Below are 21,335 nucleotides of genomic sequence, written 5' to 3'. Positions count from 1 at the left end.
GAAGGGAAAGAAGGTGAGACAGAGGAGAGGATAAGAGGGAGAGGTGAAACAGGAGCGGGCTGGTAGAAAAGAGGGAAAGGCAGACAAGCGAATGCAAAACAAGCGAGGGCCAATGTGTGTGTGGGTGGGATTAACAGAATCAAAACATAATTCACCAATTTTCACTACACAACCTTTATCCCTGCCTCAGCAAAGGATCGTCTTTCCTCACCCATGTCGCTCATTGTTCCCGACAATACAGGCTTCACCCAATCCCTATCAAACCTTGTGAACCCTTCGAGCAGACCGAATAATCACATCCGTCACACAGGCAGAAACATGACACCTTGAGATGGGGTGGAACTACGCTTTTTTTTTTTCAGAGGCAGCGTAGGTGGAGAAAACTTTAAACTTTTTGGTGTACAAGCTAGCCAGCTTCCCCCTCTCCTCCCTCCCCCTTCAGCCTCTTGGTTTCTCCCTCTGTGTGTCTCTCTTGCTCTGTCTTCTCATGAAAGTGATAGATCTGGGGCTTTATGACCTCTTTATAGACACAAAGACTGCATTGAGATCAGGGGAGAAAGAGAGAGTGAACCAGCCCTCCACTCATCACAACACCCTTTCTTCAGCCCTGCACTTCCTCTCTTTATCCCTCCCCCCCTCCTCCCACCTCTTGCTTTTTCTACTTTGTATTTTTTTTTTCAGCTTTCTCCCTCTCTAAGTTGTGGTCGCCCCCATGTCAACCAATCACATCGCTGGACGCTGCCAATCACAGGGCCACCTGGGGCATTGATTGGCCAGTTGGCTGTGGACCAATGACAATGCAGTAAAAAAGACATGGAGGCGATCTCTCCCACCCCTCCAGGATGATTTTGGATATGTGTGGACCCTTCAACAACCCGTCTTTACATGAACACACACACAAACTGCAGTGGTGGGAGCTAATTCCACTCATACGACAGTCACTGACATCAATGAGCAACTGCTGCCTGATTGCTACCAGATGGTTTTACCAGCCTTGCTATGATGTGTGTGTGTGTGTGTGTGTGTGTGTGTGTGTGTGTGTGTGTGTGTGTGTGTGTGTGTGTGTGTGTGTGTGTGTGTGTCCGCGTGCGTGTGTCTTCAGTATTCCTCAAGGAACAACATTTCAACACACTGCCTTGAAAAAGTAGACATGGGAGGGATGGGAATCCCCAGATTTCTGTTAAGTCTGCAATTTGTGTTTCAAAACAACGCTGTAACATAGTAACGGAATCTGATAAGTAAATCAGAACCTGTCCATCTACGTCTATGTTTCAATCGAAACACTGTCTTCTCAGTAAACTTGAGTTGGAGTGACATGTTTTTTAACTATTCAGTAGCAACTGGTTCTACTTACGATGGGTGAGCAGGCTGTGCATTTGTCAAAGGCCAGGCTGGCAGGCAGGACGTTGTCGAACCTCGAAAGAAAGCCCCGGATCTGTGGAATCAAGACATCAAAAACTGACGTGAAACAGAGAAGCAAAATAACGTAGCTGCACTCATAAAGGGGCCTTTCAAACCAAAATGATATAATTGTGTGATGACAACAAGAAAAATAAACATAAACATAGACAATACACGATTACAATTACTATGATCAGCGATGATATTTGATGATACATTAAGAGTCCAGGAGTCAAAATTATCTAAAACAGTTTGGCTATATGTGGTTAAAGTTTGTTTGCGTATGTTTGTATGAGAACCAGTGACATAATCTGTGCTCAGTGTTATGCTGGTCAGGTATGTTTGGTAAGTGTGTGGGTAAGGAGTGGGGTGAATGAGGGGCAGGGGGTAATGTTATGGTGATTCTAAATATCATCTAACTTTTAAAAATGCAGAAATAATGAGCTGATTTAATGTTAAACAAGTGCTTTCTGGGCAGAGAACATTCGATTAGTGAGAAGAGGAAGCAAGCATAAACATAACAGTTGTGAAGTAGTAAACATTGAATCTGGGGCTTGAAAAGAAAGCAAGTGTCCATTTCTGTTTTCTTCATTTTCAAAATCATGCTGAGAGCGCCCTCTGCTGTAAGAGAGAGGCTACAAGCTTTTTCAGCACATCTCTCATTACTAAAAGCAGACGCTCCTATTTATGGTTACTGTAATTACGGCTTAATACCTTCACCTATGTATACACACACTCCACAACCAACAACACTTCAGCGGCACATGTTTGAAAAACATCACCAATTCATTCCTTTCATTGCCTCCCACCTCCTCTCTTATGCCCACATCCTGCTGTTTTTTGTTAAAAGCACAACCCATTATGTTTCCTGGTGACGTGTGAGAGGCCAGAGCATGAAATGACTTCTTCTTTGCTATAATTATCTGGTGGTGAAACTGACAAATATATTGAACATTGGTGACCAGTGCCTGCGTAATGCACAGCAGGTGAACAAGAGTGGAAACCCAACATTGGAATCAAATGTGCACTAGCCCAGGCTGTGTGGTAACCTCAGGCTGCCATGTTAAGATGTACATTTCACACTGTGTGACTGATAAACAAGTATAATGTGGTGCAGTACCACATGACAGCCTTACCCCGAGGCTCATTATATTCTTTTCTTCTCATCTTTAATATCTTTGCATCTGTATGATGATCATTTCAGTGATTTAGTGTTCAGGGATACACAAAGGGAGCAATAAAGGGGACAGAGGGACCGGAGGATAGACTGCAGAAATAGATACAACATGAATGTGAGCGAATGTGTCCAGTGGATGAATTAACAATTGAAGAGGTGAGAGGATGATGAGTCAGACCAAAGGGTGAGCGTTGGCAAAGTGAGATGGACTTGCGCTCAACATAAAACTGCACAGCTTTTATAGAGAGCATATATTGAGGAAAGGATTCTAGGTATGTATGCATCACGAATAAGTAAGTTCTCTTTTTACACTGTGTGATAGCACATGGAAACAAATAATAGTAGTTGAAGCGCTGCATCTAAGACATCTTAGAAAGGTTAGACATGTACTTGCAGAGTACAAGTTGAACCGTTCCCTTTTTTTAGTTTCATGATACATCCTTGGATCAAAAAAGGCACTTTTGTTGATACCCATCTTCATAAAACAGCACTCCTTAGCCAGTTTACCGGCATTTGCTCTTTTTAAGATAAGATGAGACAGAACTTATCGAAGGAAAGCTTGTGCCAGAGATTGCTCCAAAAATATTTAGAGTAAGACCAGAAAAACAGAAGGGTTCCCTGAGTCAGGTTCACACACTGGCCCTAGTTTAAGTATTAAATATTACAGAAATATACCAAAAAAAAGTCTTTAAGGATCAATAGTTGCCCAAAAGTTTTATATTAGTTAGTTTTCATAATCTCCATATATGTTCTAATCAATCTATTCACATTTTTGTCATCCTGATTTCCCATTTTGTAATTTTGCTTTTTTGGTCTATTAGGTACACACAACATCTATTTCATGTCTGTCCTGGGAGAGTCCACCTCTGTGGCTCTTCCTCAGGTTTCTTCCATTTCTCTCAGGGGAGGGAATTTCCTTACCCAATCCAAAGTATCCCCATTTACATTTAGGGCATTTAGCAGACAAAGCGACTTACAGTAATTCATACATACCTTCATACACTGATGGCGGTGGCTGCCATGCAAGGTGCCGACCAGCACATCAGGAGCAGATTGGGGTTCAGTATCTTGCCCAAGGACACAGTCCAAATTGTACAACCATCTGAAGTACATTTTTGCTTTCACACATACGATTGATTTGACTTGTGTTAAGGACATGTTTAATTAGTGCTTACTTTTAACCAACATAAGATTTCTATCGTCCCTTAATATAGATTATTGTAGTTGGCTTAGATACACAATTTGGCCCATAAGCAAGCAGAAAGCATTTCTATGGATTTTAGAGCTGGTCAGGGGAAACACTGATTTGTGAGTTTTAAGTATGGAGCTATGTCAAGTGTCAAGACTTTATGACAGATTTTAAGATAAGCTGATGGTGGTAACAATTATACATTTATATATAAAAAAAAAGGGTTACAACACTCAGGAATTTTGAGTCCAGTGTCACTTGCAAATAAATAAGTCATCCTGTAGTTTCTGTAAACCACCACACGTCGTCACTGTGGCACCACGGACAAGAGCGCCTGCAGCTCTGCACCCATCAACTGTTTTTGCACCCTCATGCATATGATTTGGCCAGCATTTTTCTCTTCCTGTGGTTCCCTCACCTTCACCCCCCTCTCCCCACGCACACACACACACACACACACACACACAAACCAAACCCATTTGCATGCCATTTCTCTCCGTATTCATTTAGTTGAAATGCCATGAGCCACAGAGGTGTCGAGCAAATGACAAAAATTCAGATTCTCAGGGTGATGAATACTGATGATGATGCAAATGGAGGTGCTGAGACACTTGAGTGTGACAGCGGTCAGTAAGTAAAAGGGCACAGCTTGGAGAGCTGCAGCTCGTCTTGTCTTCGACTATTTGCTGACCCCCACAGTCCAGAGTACATCATTATCATTTTAATTATGCTTATTATGGTTTGAAAAGGTTTTGTATATGGCAAAGCAAATATTTATTTAAATATGGACTCTTTTCAAGGTTGTTCCATCTACAATTGTTTTCAATATGGCTTCCCTTTATTGTTGAATGTGTTTATGTTTTATATCCTTATATATTTATTCTATCTATGATTTGTTTAATATACACATTTTGTGTCTGTGCTTTAAATAAATCAATATGAAATGGGAGCAACATTGGTACTTGCCAACCTTGAGACCTTGAAAATAGGGAGGATTTTTAAACATAAGTGGAGTTTCGGATACTTTGTTTCCTGCACTCTGATGACTTTTAAAGAATGCAACAGTATTTTTAAGTTAAATACTTGGAGTATCAGTTTTCATTCACTCATTCATACATTTTTTTTCTCCTGCTCCTTAGAGAGTCTGTGCATACCTCTGCCAAAATAAAACAAACATTAGCCGCTCCATAGAACTGTCTGTGGCCCACATCATTCTAAAAAAACTACCCATCAAAAGAGTTACATACAAAAATTATGTGCAAGGAAGGATGATAGCTTCACAAAGCCCCACGTTCCAGATAAGCAGGGGTTATGCACACGCTCACAAATTAACTTCCCTTTCTTCTCCACAGCTGTTTTGGAAGCATAAGACAACTCACGGATAATGACTATATATAATGTTTATATATTAAGCTCCGGGTTTCCCTCATTAGAGAGCTGAGTGCCCCACTGCTTCTAGCTAATTCTTGTCTTAACCTGACCTCCACCTACGAGCACTTCAGATTTAGGCTTTAACAGCGAGCCACAGGGCTTTATTCATTCTTTCCAGCATTCTAATTGGGATAAGATTCAATCCAATGGATAATACACAAAGACGTGCATATCTGCAGACTCAGCTTGCATATCACAAAATGTCTTCCTCTCACAGTTAATGGGATTCATACTTTTGGTCAGACAATGCAAAAACCTCTATCTTATTTTAATTGTAATGGTTCTTTGTGACGTGGAGTTCCTTTATTACAAACTCATTTCTGTGTGTGATATTTCATTTAAAACACATCAACTGACCATTTAAAAGACCAAAATAAAACTCCATGTGCATTGCAAATTAATTAAAAACAACTGTGATATGGTAATATTTTGAAATAGAAAATGTTCAAATGAGGTAGACAACATATTTGAATAGTACAGCTTCAAATGTACCATAGAACATATTTTAAGTAGGGTAGTATCTACGGCAGAGCTGTTACATTTTGCACAACTACATCACACATGTGTCTCTTTCATAACTCAAACACAGCCCATTCTTTATCTGGCCACTGTTTCCTCTACATTGATTCAAGAGTGGTGGACCACAACAGTAAGAACGTTACCTCCACAGCTCGATAAAATGGAAAAATGTAACGTTACAATCAAAACATTTGTCGTTATCTGAACATTAATCATGATCACATAACTAAATATAAACAAAATTAGTGCTGCACTACTAGAACCAACCTAAGACCAACAGCAATGGAAGAACATCAAAAATGACCCCCTGCCACCACTGGTACAATTACAGAGGAAACACTGTGTGCCGAATGCTGAGAACCTCATCAGAGCAATCATCTCTCTTCTAGACTTGACTAAGGCTGTTCACTGACCTTATCAAAGTTGTAGTGTTGGTGAAATGCAGCTCGTTCAAATAGCTGACACAAGGCATGTCACCAAAGGCCAGAGTGTAACACATTAACACCACTACAGACTCCTTCAGTGAGATCTGGCTGAATACTTAATGGGCTTGTAATATGTGCCTTGTCACCACTTGTGATGCCCAAACAGTCTCAGAATGTACACTCTTATCCATCTCACTTACTAAGAAAGCAACAAGCCACCGAATTTTCCTAACCGTGCCTCTGGAGCACATCAGAGAAGCTAATGTTGTAGCTTGTTTAAGAAAAAAAAATTTGAAAAGGGCTGTGAAATTATGAGATATTGACGTGATTTTATTGCTTTACATACCAAGTTATATCTGTGGTAAACAGTTTACTTCTTACAATGCCTTTCTCATTATTTGTTAAAGTCACTGCAATTTGCTGCATTCTCTTATAGTTACCAGTTTATGTGGCCACAGGCTGCTTTTGTTTGTTAAGGCCTTTGAAGACCGCTTTGCAAAATTTGGAAATAAAAAACATTAACATTCAGTTGCCACTTTATTAGATACACCTGAGAACATCTAATACAATCCAATACATCAGCTCATCCACACATAATATTAATTGGATGACATTATAGGGATAATAATGTTCTTACTGACACTGTCAGAGACGTGTGAATTTAACAATACGTTTATTGTTGAGGTTACAGTTCCAGTGTTTGAACAGGACTGTATTTTATTGAGAGGTGCTTTGAATGTTTTACCAGTTAGAAACACATTTCAATATAGTGCAGTCCAGTGCAATATCCCCATTAACTATGACCTCAATAATGGACATCTCTATTACAGTGTCAACAAAAACTGAACATTATGATTGTAAGATTATAATTGTAGCCCAATATTATTAGTATTAACGTGGTGTTAATTAAGGTTATAAAGCAACCCACTAATTTTTGGTCCTGTGAGCTAACAGCCTAGTTCACTCAATAATACCAATGTACCACTCCTGTTGCACAGTCAAGAACAGGCCAACTAATACCCATTTGAATATACTGTATAAACTACAAACAAGGACTTCTTCATGAATGTAGAATTAGTAAGGCAGATCTGTTGTATTGGATTGTGTGGGTGTATCCATTATTGTGGCCAGGGAATGTGACGTATGTTTAGCACAATTTTAAAGATGCTGCACTGCATTGTTCCTAGGAGGTTATAACACCCTAAAGGGGGGTACACACATAACGATAATCGGGCTGATTATGCTCCGATTTGACCCCTTCCTGACCATGGAAGATTATCTTCTGTTTTATAAGATTATCCTATACGATTATCCTGTGGTCTGTGGTGTGTTAAGAGTCAATTTGTCCCGATAATTTGCTCGGAAACGGGTCGCGGCCGACAATCGTAAATGTTAAACTTGTTCAATATTTCCGACGAAAAATCTTCATGTGTGTGGGGAAAGCCGACGACTCCTGAGTCACTACTCCGTGAAATGTGACGTGAAATGTGACGTAGCCAACCAGCTGACTGAGGAACACGGAAGCAGACGTAAATAAAAACAGCGGTGTGATCTAACTTTTCCTATGGGGGTGTTTGAATTAGCCATTTTAATGTTTTTAATGGGACAGCAATAGTCCAAGGACCACCATTATTCCCTCTTCTATGTCTTCCATGTCTTTCATGTTTTCAAACGTTTCTTTACTCTTTTTTATATACAGTCTATGCTCTTTACAGTTTATGAAGAGCCCGCTGACGCTGGGGTTGTTGCCATTGGTTACTGTAGATCACGTTTGATCACGCGATATTTCTGGCTCGGAGGACTAGATTCTAGATCGGCCGTGAGACAGATAATCTTTATGTGTGTGGTGTCCTGTGCTGAGAATATCGGAGCACACCACACACAGTACGATCAAAGCAGATTTTTTAATCTTCATGTGTGGGGGCTCTACAGATAAAAAATCTCTTAAGATTTATACAATCCTTATGTGTGTACCCCCTTTAAGCCGTATTCTTGAACTTCCTTTACTGTCTTAATCAAAACAGGCACACACACAGATGCATGCGCACACACACATGCACAAACACGCTAACAACATGCTAACAACAACAACAGCTACTCATGGTTATGGCATCATTTAAAGATATATAGTTGAACACAATGGTTCAACCGGTATGGCATTCCTGTGCTTGTTCAACGTACAGGTCAATTAGGTCTTCAAACTAACAATGGTGAAAGTGTCAGTTATTAATGATATATTAAAGTGTCAAACATGCATTTAGATGAATAAGATGTTTAAAAAAGGACAAATAATTAGTAAGTCAGGGATGTCTACCAGGAAAATATTATAAACAAACACTGTGATTGGCTCTAGAGATTCAAAAGTTCTATCTTGAGGAGAGCGCTTTTATTTCTATAGCAACCCCATGAGTAGAAATATAGGAAAAAGAAAGAGGCCGTGCCAGTATTTCAGGCTTACAATTACACATAGATATGGAGTGACAGCTAAGACAGGCAAATATTGGAGGGGCAGGTGAGTGTAGGTAATTGTGTGAATAGCAACAGAGTCTGTGAGTGTTTTACTGTGAGTCAATATGTCTGACCTGATGTGGTACGAGACCCAGAGAGGTGGGAGGTTCGTTCATCCGGTCATCACTGCTGCTGGCCACTGCATAGCCTCTGAGGATGGAGAAAGAAAAGGAGAAGAACATTATATACTCCGCTTGACCCCTTTTTTTCACATCTGCCATTTCTAGATGATCAAATCACAACTTCTGCAACGTTTTCCTGCCATGCAAAGATCGCCTTTTTGACTGAAAAAAAGAAAAAGAAAAATGCAGTAAATCCTCCAAAATATCCCAAATGTTATCCATTCTTATGTCAGTAATAAGCAGAAAAGAATGACTCTTATGCATGCTGATTTGTTGTATCATACTGTAGCAAATCTACATTATGTAAATATGTCACAAAACTGTGAATTACCATTGTAGAGAACTATGATGTCTCAAAAGATTTACATTTTCCATCTGCGAGCTGCTGCATACAAGTAAATCTAGACAGGTTTAAAAGATCTGACTCCCTCTGGATAAAAATATTGAGAATATCAAATCTCAAACTGAGCTCAAAGTGGTTCTGGAAAGTAAGAAAGGACAGGCAAACTGCCGCAACATCAAGATGAAAATATGAAAGGAATAGACAGCTATGAAACGCAAAACAAGGACACAGAGAGGCAGACACAGGAGAGAAGATCTTGTTGTAAAGGAAGGACACAGTTACACAACTGAAGAGGTATAGAGAGTCCATGAAAACTCTCCTTCTCCCCTTCTCTTCTTTTCTTTTTAAGCCTTTTATCCAGGATAGGCAGAGCAGTTCTGTAACAGCTTATAACATCTAAAAAAAAAAAAAACACTCTTAGAGAAAATGGCTGTCTTATCAGGCCCCCACTCTGCACTTAGTCATGACTTTCACAAGAACAGGCGCACACAGTAACATCAACACAAAGACACCGTGCAAATAAACACACACTTAATAGAGATGAAAACATCCCCATCAGTGTTTGAAAAAAAAAAAAAACACTTGTAAAGACTCCAACATATGGAGTTGGAGCAGATTGCCAAGTTAACTTGAGAGCAGACTGATTTGCAGTGTTGGAGCTTTTCTGAAGCAGAGAAGGATTATAAACTGCAACAAAGCCTCCACAGTGAACACAAGCTTCTGGGCTCAAGTAAATTCAGGGAGCTGTGCAACAACCAAATTAAGCATACTGTACTACCTGCAATGCAGTACGACCACAGCTGCAGTGCTGCTCCATCAGAGAGCAAAAGTAAAAACATGGAAAGCCGAGCCCTCAAAGTCAAAATCTGTTATAGTGCCAGCATGAAGCTCTGATGAGAGGACTACATGGTGATACTGGTGATCGGGGCTGCTCACTAAGCAAGGTGAGTGTCTGACCTTGCAAAACTCTCAAGCTGGTTTTCCCCTAAAGTCAGTCACTACTGACTGCACTCTTAAGCTCTGGCAGGGCTGTTACCACTCAAGCTTTTTGCGGGTAACACCTTTCGCTTTTCAAGCATTTGGCAAACAACAGGGGAGACTCGCCTCAGCTTGTGAGTAGCTGATGCATTTATCAACTGACGCACTGTGACCGCTCTATACTACCGCCACACTGACAACATACAAACTGGTAACCTTTTCTTTGCTCTTCTTGCATTCAGCGTATCTTTTCTGCTGGTCCCTCTCTCACACATTCTCTCTTGGTTGGTTATTACAGTACAGGAAAAAGCTTTGCTTGTGAAAAGGCTGCAGGCAGCAAAACAAATTATTGCTTGAAAACCAAACAAAAAAACAGGAATTTGGGAAATCAGAGTACACATGATGAGATGCCGTATTAGATCAGTGTGCTAGGTAGATCGACAGATGGATACCACAAAAACAGGATGGCACAGAGCTACCTGACTGTTTGGTGGAAACAGGGCTTTAAAGTGTTTGCAGGGGTGACATGGAGACTCTAGTAGCTGTCAGGGAGCATCCAGACAGACAGTTCAGAGGCAGGTGTACGTGCCGCTGTTAGCAGCAGAGCATCAGGGCAGAAGGTCGTTCTTAACAACAACAGGATAAACTGGGCTGTGGCCAACAATGAAGGATCAGTACCTTTTTAATTTTTTCCCCAATAGCACAGAATTGAATGAGCACATGTTCTGTATAATACTAAACCTAACAATGGAACTGTAGGCAAAGATATTTAAAAGGAGAACCTTCTTTTCAGTGCTCTATTTGCGTGCAAAAAGGGCATAATAAAATGTTTTTCAAGAGATTCAAGAGGGGGTTTATTGCCATTCCACCATATAAACAGCACAAAGTGCAATGAAATAATGTTTCCCATGAAGCTTCAGTGCAAACAAACAACAACAACATTGAACAACAACTATATAAAACGCTACATGTAACTGCTAGTGTATAGCGAAAATACTTGTAAAGTGACTGTATGATTATTATTATTATTTACATGAGGTGCAATAGTGCATAAGACAAATACAAAACAGCGACGCAGGACAACATACAACAGGGCAACAGAGTTGATCAGATCATTCCCTGAGTGTTGAGGAGTCGTATGGCCTGGGGGAAGCAGCTGTTTTGTAGTCTGGTAGTGACAGACCGTATGCCTCGGTACCTTCTGCCAGATGGAAGCGGGGAGAAAAGTCTATGTGAGGGGTCAGAGGGGTCTTCCACAATGCTGGTTGCCTTACGGTTGCAGCGTGTGGTGTAAATGTCTGAGATGGAGGGGAGAGTGACTCCGATTATCTTTTCAGCTGTCCTCACCACTCGCTGCAGGTTCTCATGGTCCAATTGGGTGCAGTTTCCGAAACAGGCAGTGATGCAGCTACGCAGGAGGCTCTCTATAGTCCCTCTGTAGAAAGTGGTGAGAATGGGAGGTGGGCTCCTCAGCCTTCTCAGGAAGTGGAGATGCTACTGGGCTTTCTTCACGGTGGAGCCGGTGTTGGTTCTCCGCCAGGTGGACACCGAGGAATTTGGTGTTCTTCACGATCTCCACTGGGGAGCCGCGGATGTCCAGTGGCTCGTTGGTCCCTCTGTGCTCTCCGGAAGTCAACAACCATCTCTTTGGTTTTGTCTATATTCAGGGACATGTTGTTGACTTTGCACCAAGTTATCAGTTGTTCCACCTCCTCTCTGTATGATGATTCGTCGTTCTTGTCGATGAGACCCACAACAGTTCCATCATCGGCAAACTTGAGGATGTGGTTCGTGTCGTGTAGTGCTGTGCAGTCGTGGGTCAGGAGTGTGAACAGCAGTGGACTGAGGACATAGCCTTGAGGTGCCCCTGTGCTTGGTGTGCTGGTGCTGGAGGTGTTATTCCTGATCCGGACTGTCTGGGGTCTCCCTGTCAGAAACTCTGCTTCCCTAAAGATCTGCCAGTCAGTGCACTTAAAACAGTCCTGGAGGGCAGAGATAGCTCCTTCTGGCCAGGTCTTCATCTGTTTAGTAGCTGGTCTGGAGCATCTGACAAGCGGTCTGTATTTCTGTATTACACAACAGTTTCCCGCTGTAACCTTCCATAACAAGCACACACATTAACTGAGTGCTCGAGACTCCATACTATGACTGTGTTGCCATAACAGTGCCACTCATATGTCTAGTCATAATAATAATAATAATAATAACAACAATAATAATTGGCCTATATAACTTGTTTAAACCCACTGTGTCCACTCACCCTTCACTATGCTGCAGAATGGACACCATCATCTCAACAGCCAGGGCTCCTGCAATCATGGCCAGGCCGGGTCTGCTGACTGTGCACTGCTGATCCAGAGTCCGATCCCTGGTTGACTGTTCATACACAGCAATAAGTGCAGAGAAGTGGAAATGGGAAGATTTTGTAGTTCAGTTAACAGCAATCAAATGTGTTTGGAAAGTATTGAATTTTCATTTTTTGGGTGAACTGATCGTCTAAACCAAAGTGACTTTATCTAGAGAGGTTCAGCCTTTAATTCAAATGTTGATATTACTGTTATCTGTGATGGCAGGCTGGCGCCATATGCCACTTTTGTAGTAGAAGCCAGAGCTGAATGGCACAGTTTCTAACAACTGGCTGTGGCCTTTAATAACTGATAGATTTCTTGCATAATTTACTCATATCAAAATGGCATGAGGAAAAAATGACTGAAAGGGAAAAAGAAAGAGTGTCAGGGCTTCAAAATAAATGGGCAAAGGCAGAATGTGGTTGGCGAGAGTCACTTGTTTCCCTCAAGTGAAGAGGTAGTCAAGTCTCAGCGTCTCCCTTCCTTTTTATATTGTTATTAAACACAGGAATTAAAAATGCTACAATTTTTGCAGTATATCGCAGCGTTCAGGATCACTTTGATACCATCACCTTTTGAAGTGTTAGCACAGGGCAACTTTAGCAGTTATTTGGAGATGTTTGTCTGGGCAACTGACAAATGTGTTTCCAATATTCACTCCCCTATGAGCTCTGTTTTGGTCTCAACCAACTCCCAAAGAAAATATCTGAGACTCCTAAATTCTCCACTGTGTCTATCACCTAGTTGTTGGCTGTGTCTGTTATTTATTTTATTATAGTTCAGCTTCGATGCTGAAAATAGCTGTAGAGATGGGTTTTAATTCTCTGTAAGGATGTGAATAGATTTAATTTCACCAACTAGTTTCAGCACTCAAACAATTCCACTTGATTTGTGTTTATTCTTAACTGTTTTATATTTTTTGTTTTTGTGTTTGTTTCAGTGCATTATGGGAGTTAGTGAGTTGAGCGTATGCTTGTTGGCGGTGTGTGTTTCCTCACATCTCCTGGTGCCACAACATCATTGCAGAAGTAGCAGCCCAGCTTGTGCCCGGGGATGTTGGAGAACAGAGAGGATCCTGGGACAGAGGGCGCAGAGCCAGCCGGCGTGGAAGACGAAGAGGATGCAGAAGAACAGGAAGGAGAGGAGTCTGGTCCCGCACAAACACTCTGACTGACGGGGGGTTTCTTCAGGCCATGCCGCATAACCACAAATGTGTCAAAGCCAAGAGCGGCATTCACCACAAGCTGGAGTGTGAAAGACAAAAGTTATCATAAATCTTGGTGATAAAAGATTTTTACAAAGCCCAGCACATTCTAACCAAATCAGATTAACTAAATGGCTTGTTCAAACCCAACATGTTGAATTATTTTAGGTTTCAGGCAGTAATGACATAAAACATTAATAGGCACTTTACAATGTTGAAAGCATCTACATTTTCGTAGAAGCAATGGAAATAAATTGTGAAGCTAATTTGCGGTGAAGCCTGAAACGGCCCCACAGCACAAATGGACAAATAACCGCTCAGCTGAGCAGCCCATGAAGAAAACCTAATCAGCAGCCCAAGAAACACTTAACTGCTGCTAATATAGCAACATAAGAGTTTCATCAGCGATAGCACTGGAGGCCTCACAAGTTCCTGACGCAGTGTTCAATTATCGATCGTCGCCTGGCAACAAACGTAATTCCAACTGGTAAAACAGAAAATTTGACAGAAACAGAAAACGTTTTTAAGCAATTTCAATTTACTGGAAGAGATGTCGAACAGTCCCAATTCATGTTCTAGCCTTCAGAACGATGATTCAAAGACATAAATGTCTCCTGTCAGAGTGATGCACTGTGACTTCACGTCCACTTAGAGCAAAGTGATGTGTTTAAAGCCTCAGTCTTGATTCCTTCAATCAGCCCGTCATCAAAATCCTCTGAATGATGTGCAGAAAACATTTTCCTTCGTGATATTTGTGACCAACTATTACAGATCAAACAAAGACATGTTTTGTTTGTGAGTACAAATTATTTTTATTTGGCCCTACTCTAACCCTCGGTCATATGACATGCAATACGACCAAATCAAACAAGTGTGTGGTTAAAATAATATAAATCAAATTCAGATTATGACAGCTGCATCAACCATTTTTTTTTACCAAAAGAACTGCCTTAAAGAGCTCTTTGGTTTGGAAGTACACTCCAAATATTAATGACCCTTTAAGCAATCAACAAACCATACAACATTAGCAATCATTTGCACCATGTGTTCAACACCTGATGAGTGTAAATTCAATAGTCAGACTCATTTATAGCTTTTTTTGGTCTCTTCCAACTTCTAAGAAAACATCTTCAGGTGCTGCATGTTTGACTTTGTTCATCGGGTGGGTTTGTGCTGGACAGTAGATTAACCAGAGTGATTCACAGCTGTTTCCCACAGCTAAAAAACGATTTAATGAGAAAGGCCGTCACTTTGGGTGACCAGTCTGTCCCCGTTTACACAAGAGAGGTGACACTGAGTAAATGTGCAAACTAAAACAATGCATTAAAAGAGGCTCAAATATCAACACAGACATGTAGAGTTTTCATTGGATTGATGTTTACACAGGAAATGAAGGTGAAGTTCTACTGATCCCGCCCCATGTGTGACCCCAAACATGCTGCTCAGTGACAGTGTGGCTGCTCACTGTACAATCTGCACTTTTCATTCCTACCTTCCTCTTGCTGGCAGCTATCACTGTAGGCAGCCAGCGGCTCTCACGCGTATCCATTAGTAAGAAGACAACATCGTGTTCTGAAATGAGCTTCTCCAGCTGCTCGACATCCCTCTGGGCCTGGGAGAGAGTGGCCTGAGAGAAATTCACTGGGTGGCCGGGCATGGGGATGCTCATGTTGTAACCCTCCGCATTCTGCAGGAAGAAGACAGAGACAAGAGGCACTGCTGACAAACTGAGATGTGCAGTAAAATGTCCAGATCATATTCAATTTCATTCTCTATGCAAAATTATGTTTTCTTTATGGTTTTAATTTTCCAACTGCTTGCAAACCAGGTTTTGAAAAAGCAGTCCACTGGTCTAGCATTGCACTCCTGTAACACTGTCAGGCTCATTATAGTTCATCAGTTCAAAATCAAAACCAGATATATCACCTAATTTTATTCCACCCATTATTCCTCTTTTTCAAAACCTGGTGCCTACATTACCCACAATGCAGCTTAACCACTGAGTGACATCACTAGTGGCAGTTAATCAGATCACATACTCCAGCTTCTTCTGGAGCCAGAAAAGGTTTCATACCACTTTTTTCACATCTGCAGTAGTCCTCCCCTAAACCTCTAAACATACTTTAATGCGTAAAAGTGGAGGAGTTACTCTTTAAGCACTGCGTTGCTGTGATTGATATGTCTCGAGAAAGGTTCCTGGACCTTTTCCTAGGAATTTAATGCAGTGTGCGTATGAACTGACTCTTTTCTTGGACATACAATTCTAGCGTATAAATGAGGGCACAACAGACGCCGTCACCAAACAGCTCTTTTGTGTGATGTACAATCACGTTATCGACACAGCTCACTTGAGGCCAGTGATTTGGATCTCCTGTATACGTGGATAGCAGATTATGAAAAGGAAACCTTGAATCACCACTTCCAATTCCACAGTTTTGTCCATTGCCAAACTTGTATTACTGTGAAACTCTACCGGGATTGCATTTTTGTCAGAGAGGCAAATGGAAATGTCAAGAGTAATTCATAGTCAAGAGAAGGACATAAAGGGCAAGGCTGAGGTGTCAGATCTTAACAAAACGAAATGCCACTTTTACAGAATAAGTACATCTCCTTCATTTGCTCTCCTCATCTCAAGAGTGGGAGTCATTGACCAACGTCTTGAATTTACATTTCACTTTGACGTAAGTGTTGCTAAGCAAACGGGCTGGTTTCAGGCTGTGCGGGATATAACTGTATTTCAATTACCACTGTAAACAACTTAATCTTGCAGCTAGGAAAGACTAAAGAAAATGATTCTGACTGTGGAAAAATCCTCTCCTGAAAAGATAAACAGCATTTCATGACAATCCAAGATTGTCACTGTTGATATCTTCAACCAGCTCTGACCTGACTGTTGACACAATGTCAATAGCAAAAAAAAAGAAACTGTTGCTAACACTACAAACTATCCTGTAAATGTCAGCTGACAGTATTTGTCCACAGACAAAATATGAAATCTGCTTGTGACCTTTTCAACATTGTGACCTTGTATGAACCACTCACTCTCGGTTCACTTGATGCATTTCTGCTCACTCTCTTCCTTTTTTACTTTCTGTCTTTCACACCGACACCTGATGCCACTGTGTTTGTTTGAAAACAAGCATGAAAGAGAGAGTAGCGGGTGCACGCCAACACTGGAAAAAATAGCAGGGCAGCTATGGATGCAGCTAGTATATGAGGCAGACAAAGTGTCTAGACAGCCACTAAGACTCGGCAGATAACAGCACAGGGCCATCCATCAATTGTAAGCCTCAGTTCTTTTTACTTTCTTTTTCATTCCCAGAAGAAAAAGAGACAGTCAGAAAATGAGAGGGGTTAAAGAGAGAGACTCGAATATCAAGTTGATGACACGGTGACAAGACAATTATTTGCGTGTGCATTTGTGTGTATGTGCACACTTAAAAGGGGACATCACGGATCTTCTCATCTTAGACACTATAATCTCGGCCAATTGTGTCCTGTTTCGGGAACAACCTATTACTGAGCGCGTGATTGCAACTTTGCAGGGTCAATAACCTTAAAATGAGGCATCAATCTAACTGAAGTCGAGGCAAATGACACCAGTCTGCCAGTCAGACAGTGGAGGTCTCCTGCCTTGAAGTCCAGAGGGGGAAAACACTTCCAAACACAGACTGTGCTCTACTTTCCTGATACAGGACCTACGTAACAATTTGAAGTCAATTATATTAAAGAATTGCTTTTTATCGGCCAAAAGTGGCGGTAAAAATGAGACCTTCCCTGTGTCACTCTTGGTTGTCTATACAAGGCTGTGTACAATTTGTTTAAGTTGTAATGCTGCTGGACTGTGGATTTCTTTGTGACGGACTCTGGTCAAATTTTCCACAACAGTGGAAAGGATTTGACTTTATGCACATTCTCGAATGCTTCATCTCAGTGTGTCTCTACGCTCAGCTAACACAGAGCAACAGTAGATAATGTTAATGTCATAAACTAACATCCAGTGTCCAGCACAACAGAGAAGTTCCACAGAGCCCCTTTCAAAAAGTGATACAGTTAGGTCCATATATATTTGGACACTGACACAAGTTTTGTTTTTTTACCTAACATGCAGACTCTCAGCTTTCATTTGAGGGTATCCACATTCAAATTGGATGAAGGGTTTAGGAGTTTCAACTCCTTAACATGTGCCACCCTCTTTTAAAAAGGGACCAAAAGTATTTGGCCAATTGACTCAAAGGCTATTTCATGGGCAGGTGTGGGCAATTCCTTCGTTATGTCATTATCAATTAAGAATACTAGTGCAGTGCCTGTAGGAAATATGTGTTCCTATAGAAAAGTGGGAGGTTAAGAAGCTTTTTCATGGATGGCCAAATGAGGCTGTGTTTGAAGGTGGGACGTCAGGGTAGTGCTGGGCGGTATACCGGTTCAGACCGAATACCGGTGTATATTTTCGTTATGATATGAATTTTTAATATACCGCCATACCGCTGTATTTGATTACACAACGTTCGGAACGCTGTGCCGTGGGACACTGTTTCAGACCGGACCCGTTTCAATGTTGCGCTTCTAAACAGGCATGGTGCGACGGCCAGGCGTAGTGGGGGTAAACATTAGTGCTCTGGTGTTATGTTACGGTGAAGATGGACAGGATAGACATTGCAGTTCATCACTTCATCCGCGGACGTCAAGATGAGCAACTGGAAAGCCGCTGAGATCCGGGAGATGCTAGCGTCTCCTCGGTCTCTTTAGCTGTCAGCTTGTTGTTGTAGTGGCAAGCTACTTACAGTCGCAACTTTCAAATTAAAAGCCCCCCGCTAAGAACCCCATTCTAAACTTCAGTGATGGGCACTTATTTTGAAGACAAATTCGACCTGCTTCCTGTTAGCTATCTGTTACTTGAGGCAGCTAATGGAGGGGGCGAGCGCTCCACCGCACGCTTCCTTTAATAGCGGGGATTTAACATCGGCGTGTGTTTGACTGAGGAGGCGAGAATATGGGCCACGGGTCTATAATTAAGTAAATCTATCATGTGTCGCCACATTTCTTCCGATGCATATGTTGTATGTCACTGTTCACACCCAACTTCGTGCTTCACGTCATGTCACATGTTTACACCTACCTCAGTGGCGCTTTTTGGGATGAAGGAATGAGAAACTGGTTGAGAGAGGAAAATTACACCTCCCTGCCTTTACCTTGCAGCAAATGTGCCGCCTTTTCTATCTAAAAGGGGCTAGTAATTGCTCTCTCAACCAGTAGATTTTATGTTTTTATGAATTTATCATATGTATTGCATATAAAACCTTGTTTTGTGCTTTTAGCCTTTATTCAGATAGGACAGCTTAGAATTTTTACAGGAAATGAGGGAGCAAGTGAGCAGAACCTGAACCTGGGCCACTTGCCTCAGTACATCATGCACATTTCTCAACCATGTGAGCTACCAAGTCGCCCCAAACATGAATCTTAAAAGTAATAAGTAACTTAGCTGTCCATGTAAAGTGAAGAAGAACTGTAAAGAAGCACACAATGGAAGTCTATGGTCAGTACCTAAAAATTGTACTTCAACCATTTCATTACAGATCCATAACCTGCTCTCTTGCAACTTTGCATGCTCTCTTTAATGGGTTTCAGAAAGGTTGGGATCCAATGAACTGACAGATACAATAACTCCTCATCTCACATACAAGGCTGTAACCCGTACAAATGTGAAACAGGTTATAGAATTTTCACATTTGTGGCATCTTTAACTCTGGCACTGCATAACATTGGAAGACAGGAAAAAGGAAAGTGAATCATCCTTTCATAAACTGCTTACTCCTTCTTGCAGAACGAAACATGCATGATTCATATCATGAATATGCATTTTGGTCTATGTGCTTCCAAGTGGCTTAATAAGAGATGGGTGCACTCTTTCACACCCAAACAGAGCCCTGCTGTGAGTGTTTTGCTGATTTATCATTTGTTATATAGCGAAATATCTTCCCCAGAGAACCCTTTCATTAATTAACAAAGTAATGAAGCCAGCAGCATTAATATGCAAGTAACAAGTCCCTTCATTTCCTGCATGGTTTTTGCCATCACATCTCAGACACGACCAACCAAACAGGAATACAATTATAAAACTAGCTCACACAACTTTCAGGTAAGGGACGTTGATGCAGTCATACAGTAGTGATGTTTTGAACAGCTGCTTGTCAACTTTACGAAGAAAAACTGACAGAGGTTCAGGTTTCTAAGATGAGCCGATCTCAGACTTCCAGACAGGAAGCAACGATTTGATCCTCACATAAGAAATCATTATTCTGACTTTGAGGACTCACCACACCAGGGAAGATTTTGGTGAGTCGGTCGACAGCCGCCATCGCTTTGGACTTCCCTCCTCCCAGACAGTCCTCAAACTCATAGAGGGGCTGCCGAACTGGGTTGGAGTAGGAGATCTTTGCGTTGTCCACAAATGTGATGTGTCTCACTCCCCATCCCTGCAGAGCAAAGGAAGAACATGATTCAGATTAATTACATCAGTTTAAATACCTCACCACTGTCATTTATTGACACGAACACCGTCGTCAGCAGCATATTGTAGGCAGCATCAGTGACGAGGAGTGGGCGGCTGTGTGCCCACTGTGTACTTAAAATGTCTAAGTATTCATTTTGAAATAATGGATGCATTAGTGTGCAGGTGGAACAACCTTAAGTTGATCAAGCTATGTTTCATCAGTATCACTCTGTATAACAATAAGTCCTGCCACACTATCAAATACATTAGGCAGCAGTCACCGACAGTGTAGACATGATGAATGCCCTGATGTAATGTGCCCAGAGTTGGAAAAAGTGCATTAAAATGGCCGCTATAACTCCAGGCATAGATACACTGGCAGCTCTCCAATGTAGTTATTAGTTATTTATGTTTCTCACAATCATACATAACATTCAAAACACATTTACCTGATTTATTTACTGCAAAAAGACAACCTGTTGTAATCCGTGCATCTAAATGAGGTGTGAAGCAGTGATAGTCAAATTTGAACAAACAACAGTAAAAGCTGAAAATCTGAATTAGTTTTTAAGAAAACGAAAATAAATAACTGGCTTCATAACTCGCAGGTTGTATTGTGGTAAAAAAAAAAAAAAAATCTAGCTTTTTGGAGCTGGTCACTGAACAGTGCACATTCATTTGATGCTGTGGGAACAGATTTAGTGTAAACACAGAGAATGACAGGAGCAGATTGTATGCACACCTTTGTGCCCTTCTTTAGCCAGTGGATATTGGGCAAGAAGCAGACAACATCATAACAAATAATTTAATCAGAGTCTGTTCTTGTATTGTTCAGATGCAATATGTCCTCTCTGTGCTGAAAAGATGCTGCTTACAACAGTTGATACATGGTGACCATGAAGTTGATGCACGTTTTGCAGAGCGTGTACAATATTGACTTGTGAAAGTCTGTGCAACTGTGTGATTACTGTGTGAACTGTTTGAACAGCTTCACTGATCAATGATAATCAACTGAGCTTTTATATGCCAAGATGAAAAAGTTTTTGTCGTTCTCACTGAAATCCCAACGTGGTACATACTGATTGATCACTGCTGATTGTACCCACATGTGCGATAATATTCCAATTTAAAAAGCTCAGCATGAGGTGTTTTTTCTCTGTTATGACAGACTGCAGCACAAAAAGGAGGCAAAAACAG

General features: G+C 41.2%; 1 protein-coding gene across 1 annotated transcript in view; it reads right to left on the bottom strand.

Moving 5' to 3' along the window:
• atg7 (ATG7 autophagy related 7 homolog (S. cerevisiae)) overlaps positions 1–21,335 on the bottom strand; it is a 71,438-nt gene that overhangs the window by 36,556 nt on the left and 13,547 nt on the right. The window contains exons 12-17 of the mRNA XM_030421605.1: positions 19,963–20,121; positions 15,138–15,332; positions 13,440–13,685; positions 12,354–12,469; positions 8,725–8,800; positions 1,355–1,435 (exon numbers count right to left, since the gene is read on the bottom strand). Coding sequence (XP_030277465.1) covers positions 1,355–1,435; positions 8,725–8,800; positions 12,354–12,469; positions 13,440–13,685; positions 15,138–15,332; positions 19,963–20,121 — 873 coding nt within the window. The remainder of the gene's footprint in view (positions 1–1,354; positions 1,436–8,724; positions 8,801–12,353; positions 12,470–13,439; positions 13,686–15,137; positions 15,333–19,962; positions 20,122–21,335) is intronic.

Source organism: Sparus aurata, chromosome 6 (genome assembly GCF_900880675.1).
Source record: "Sparus aurata chromosome 6, fSpaAur1.1, whole genome shotgun sequence".
NCBI classification, from domain to species: Eukaryota; Metazoa; Chordata; class Actinopteri; order Spariformes; family Sparidae; genus Sparus; species Sparus aurata.
The sequence above is the reverse complement of the archived record's forward strand: the minus strand, read 5'-3'. Positions and strand labels throughout refer to the sequence as shown.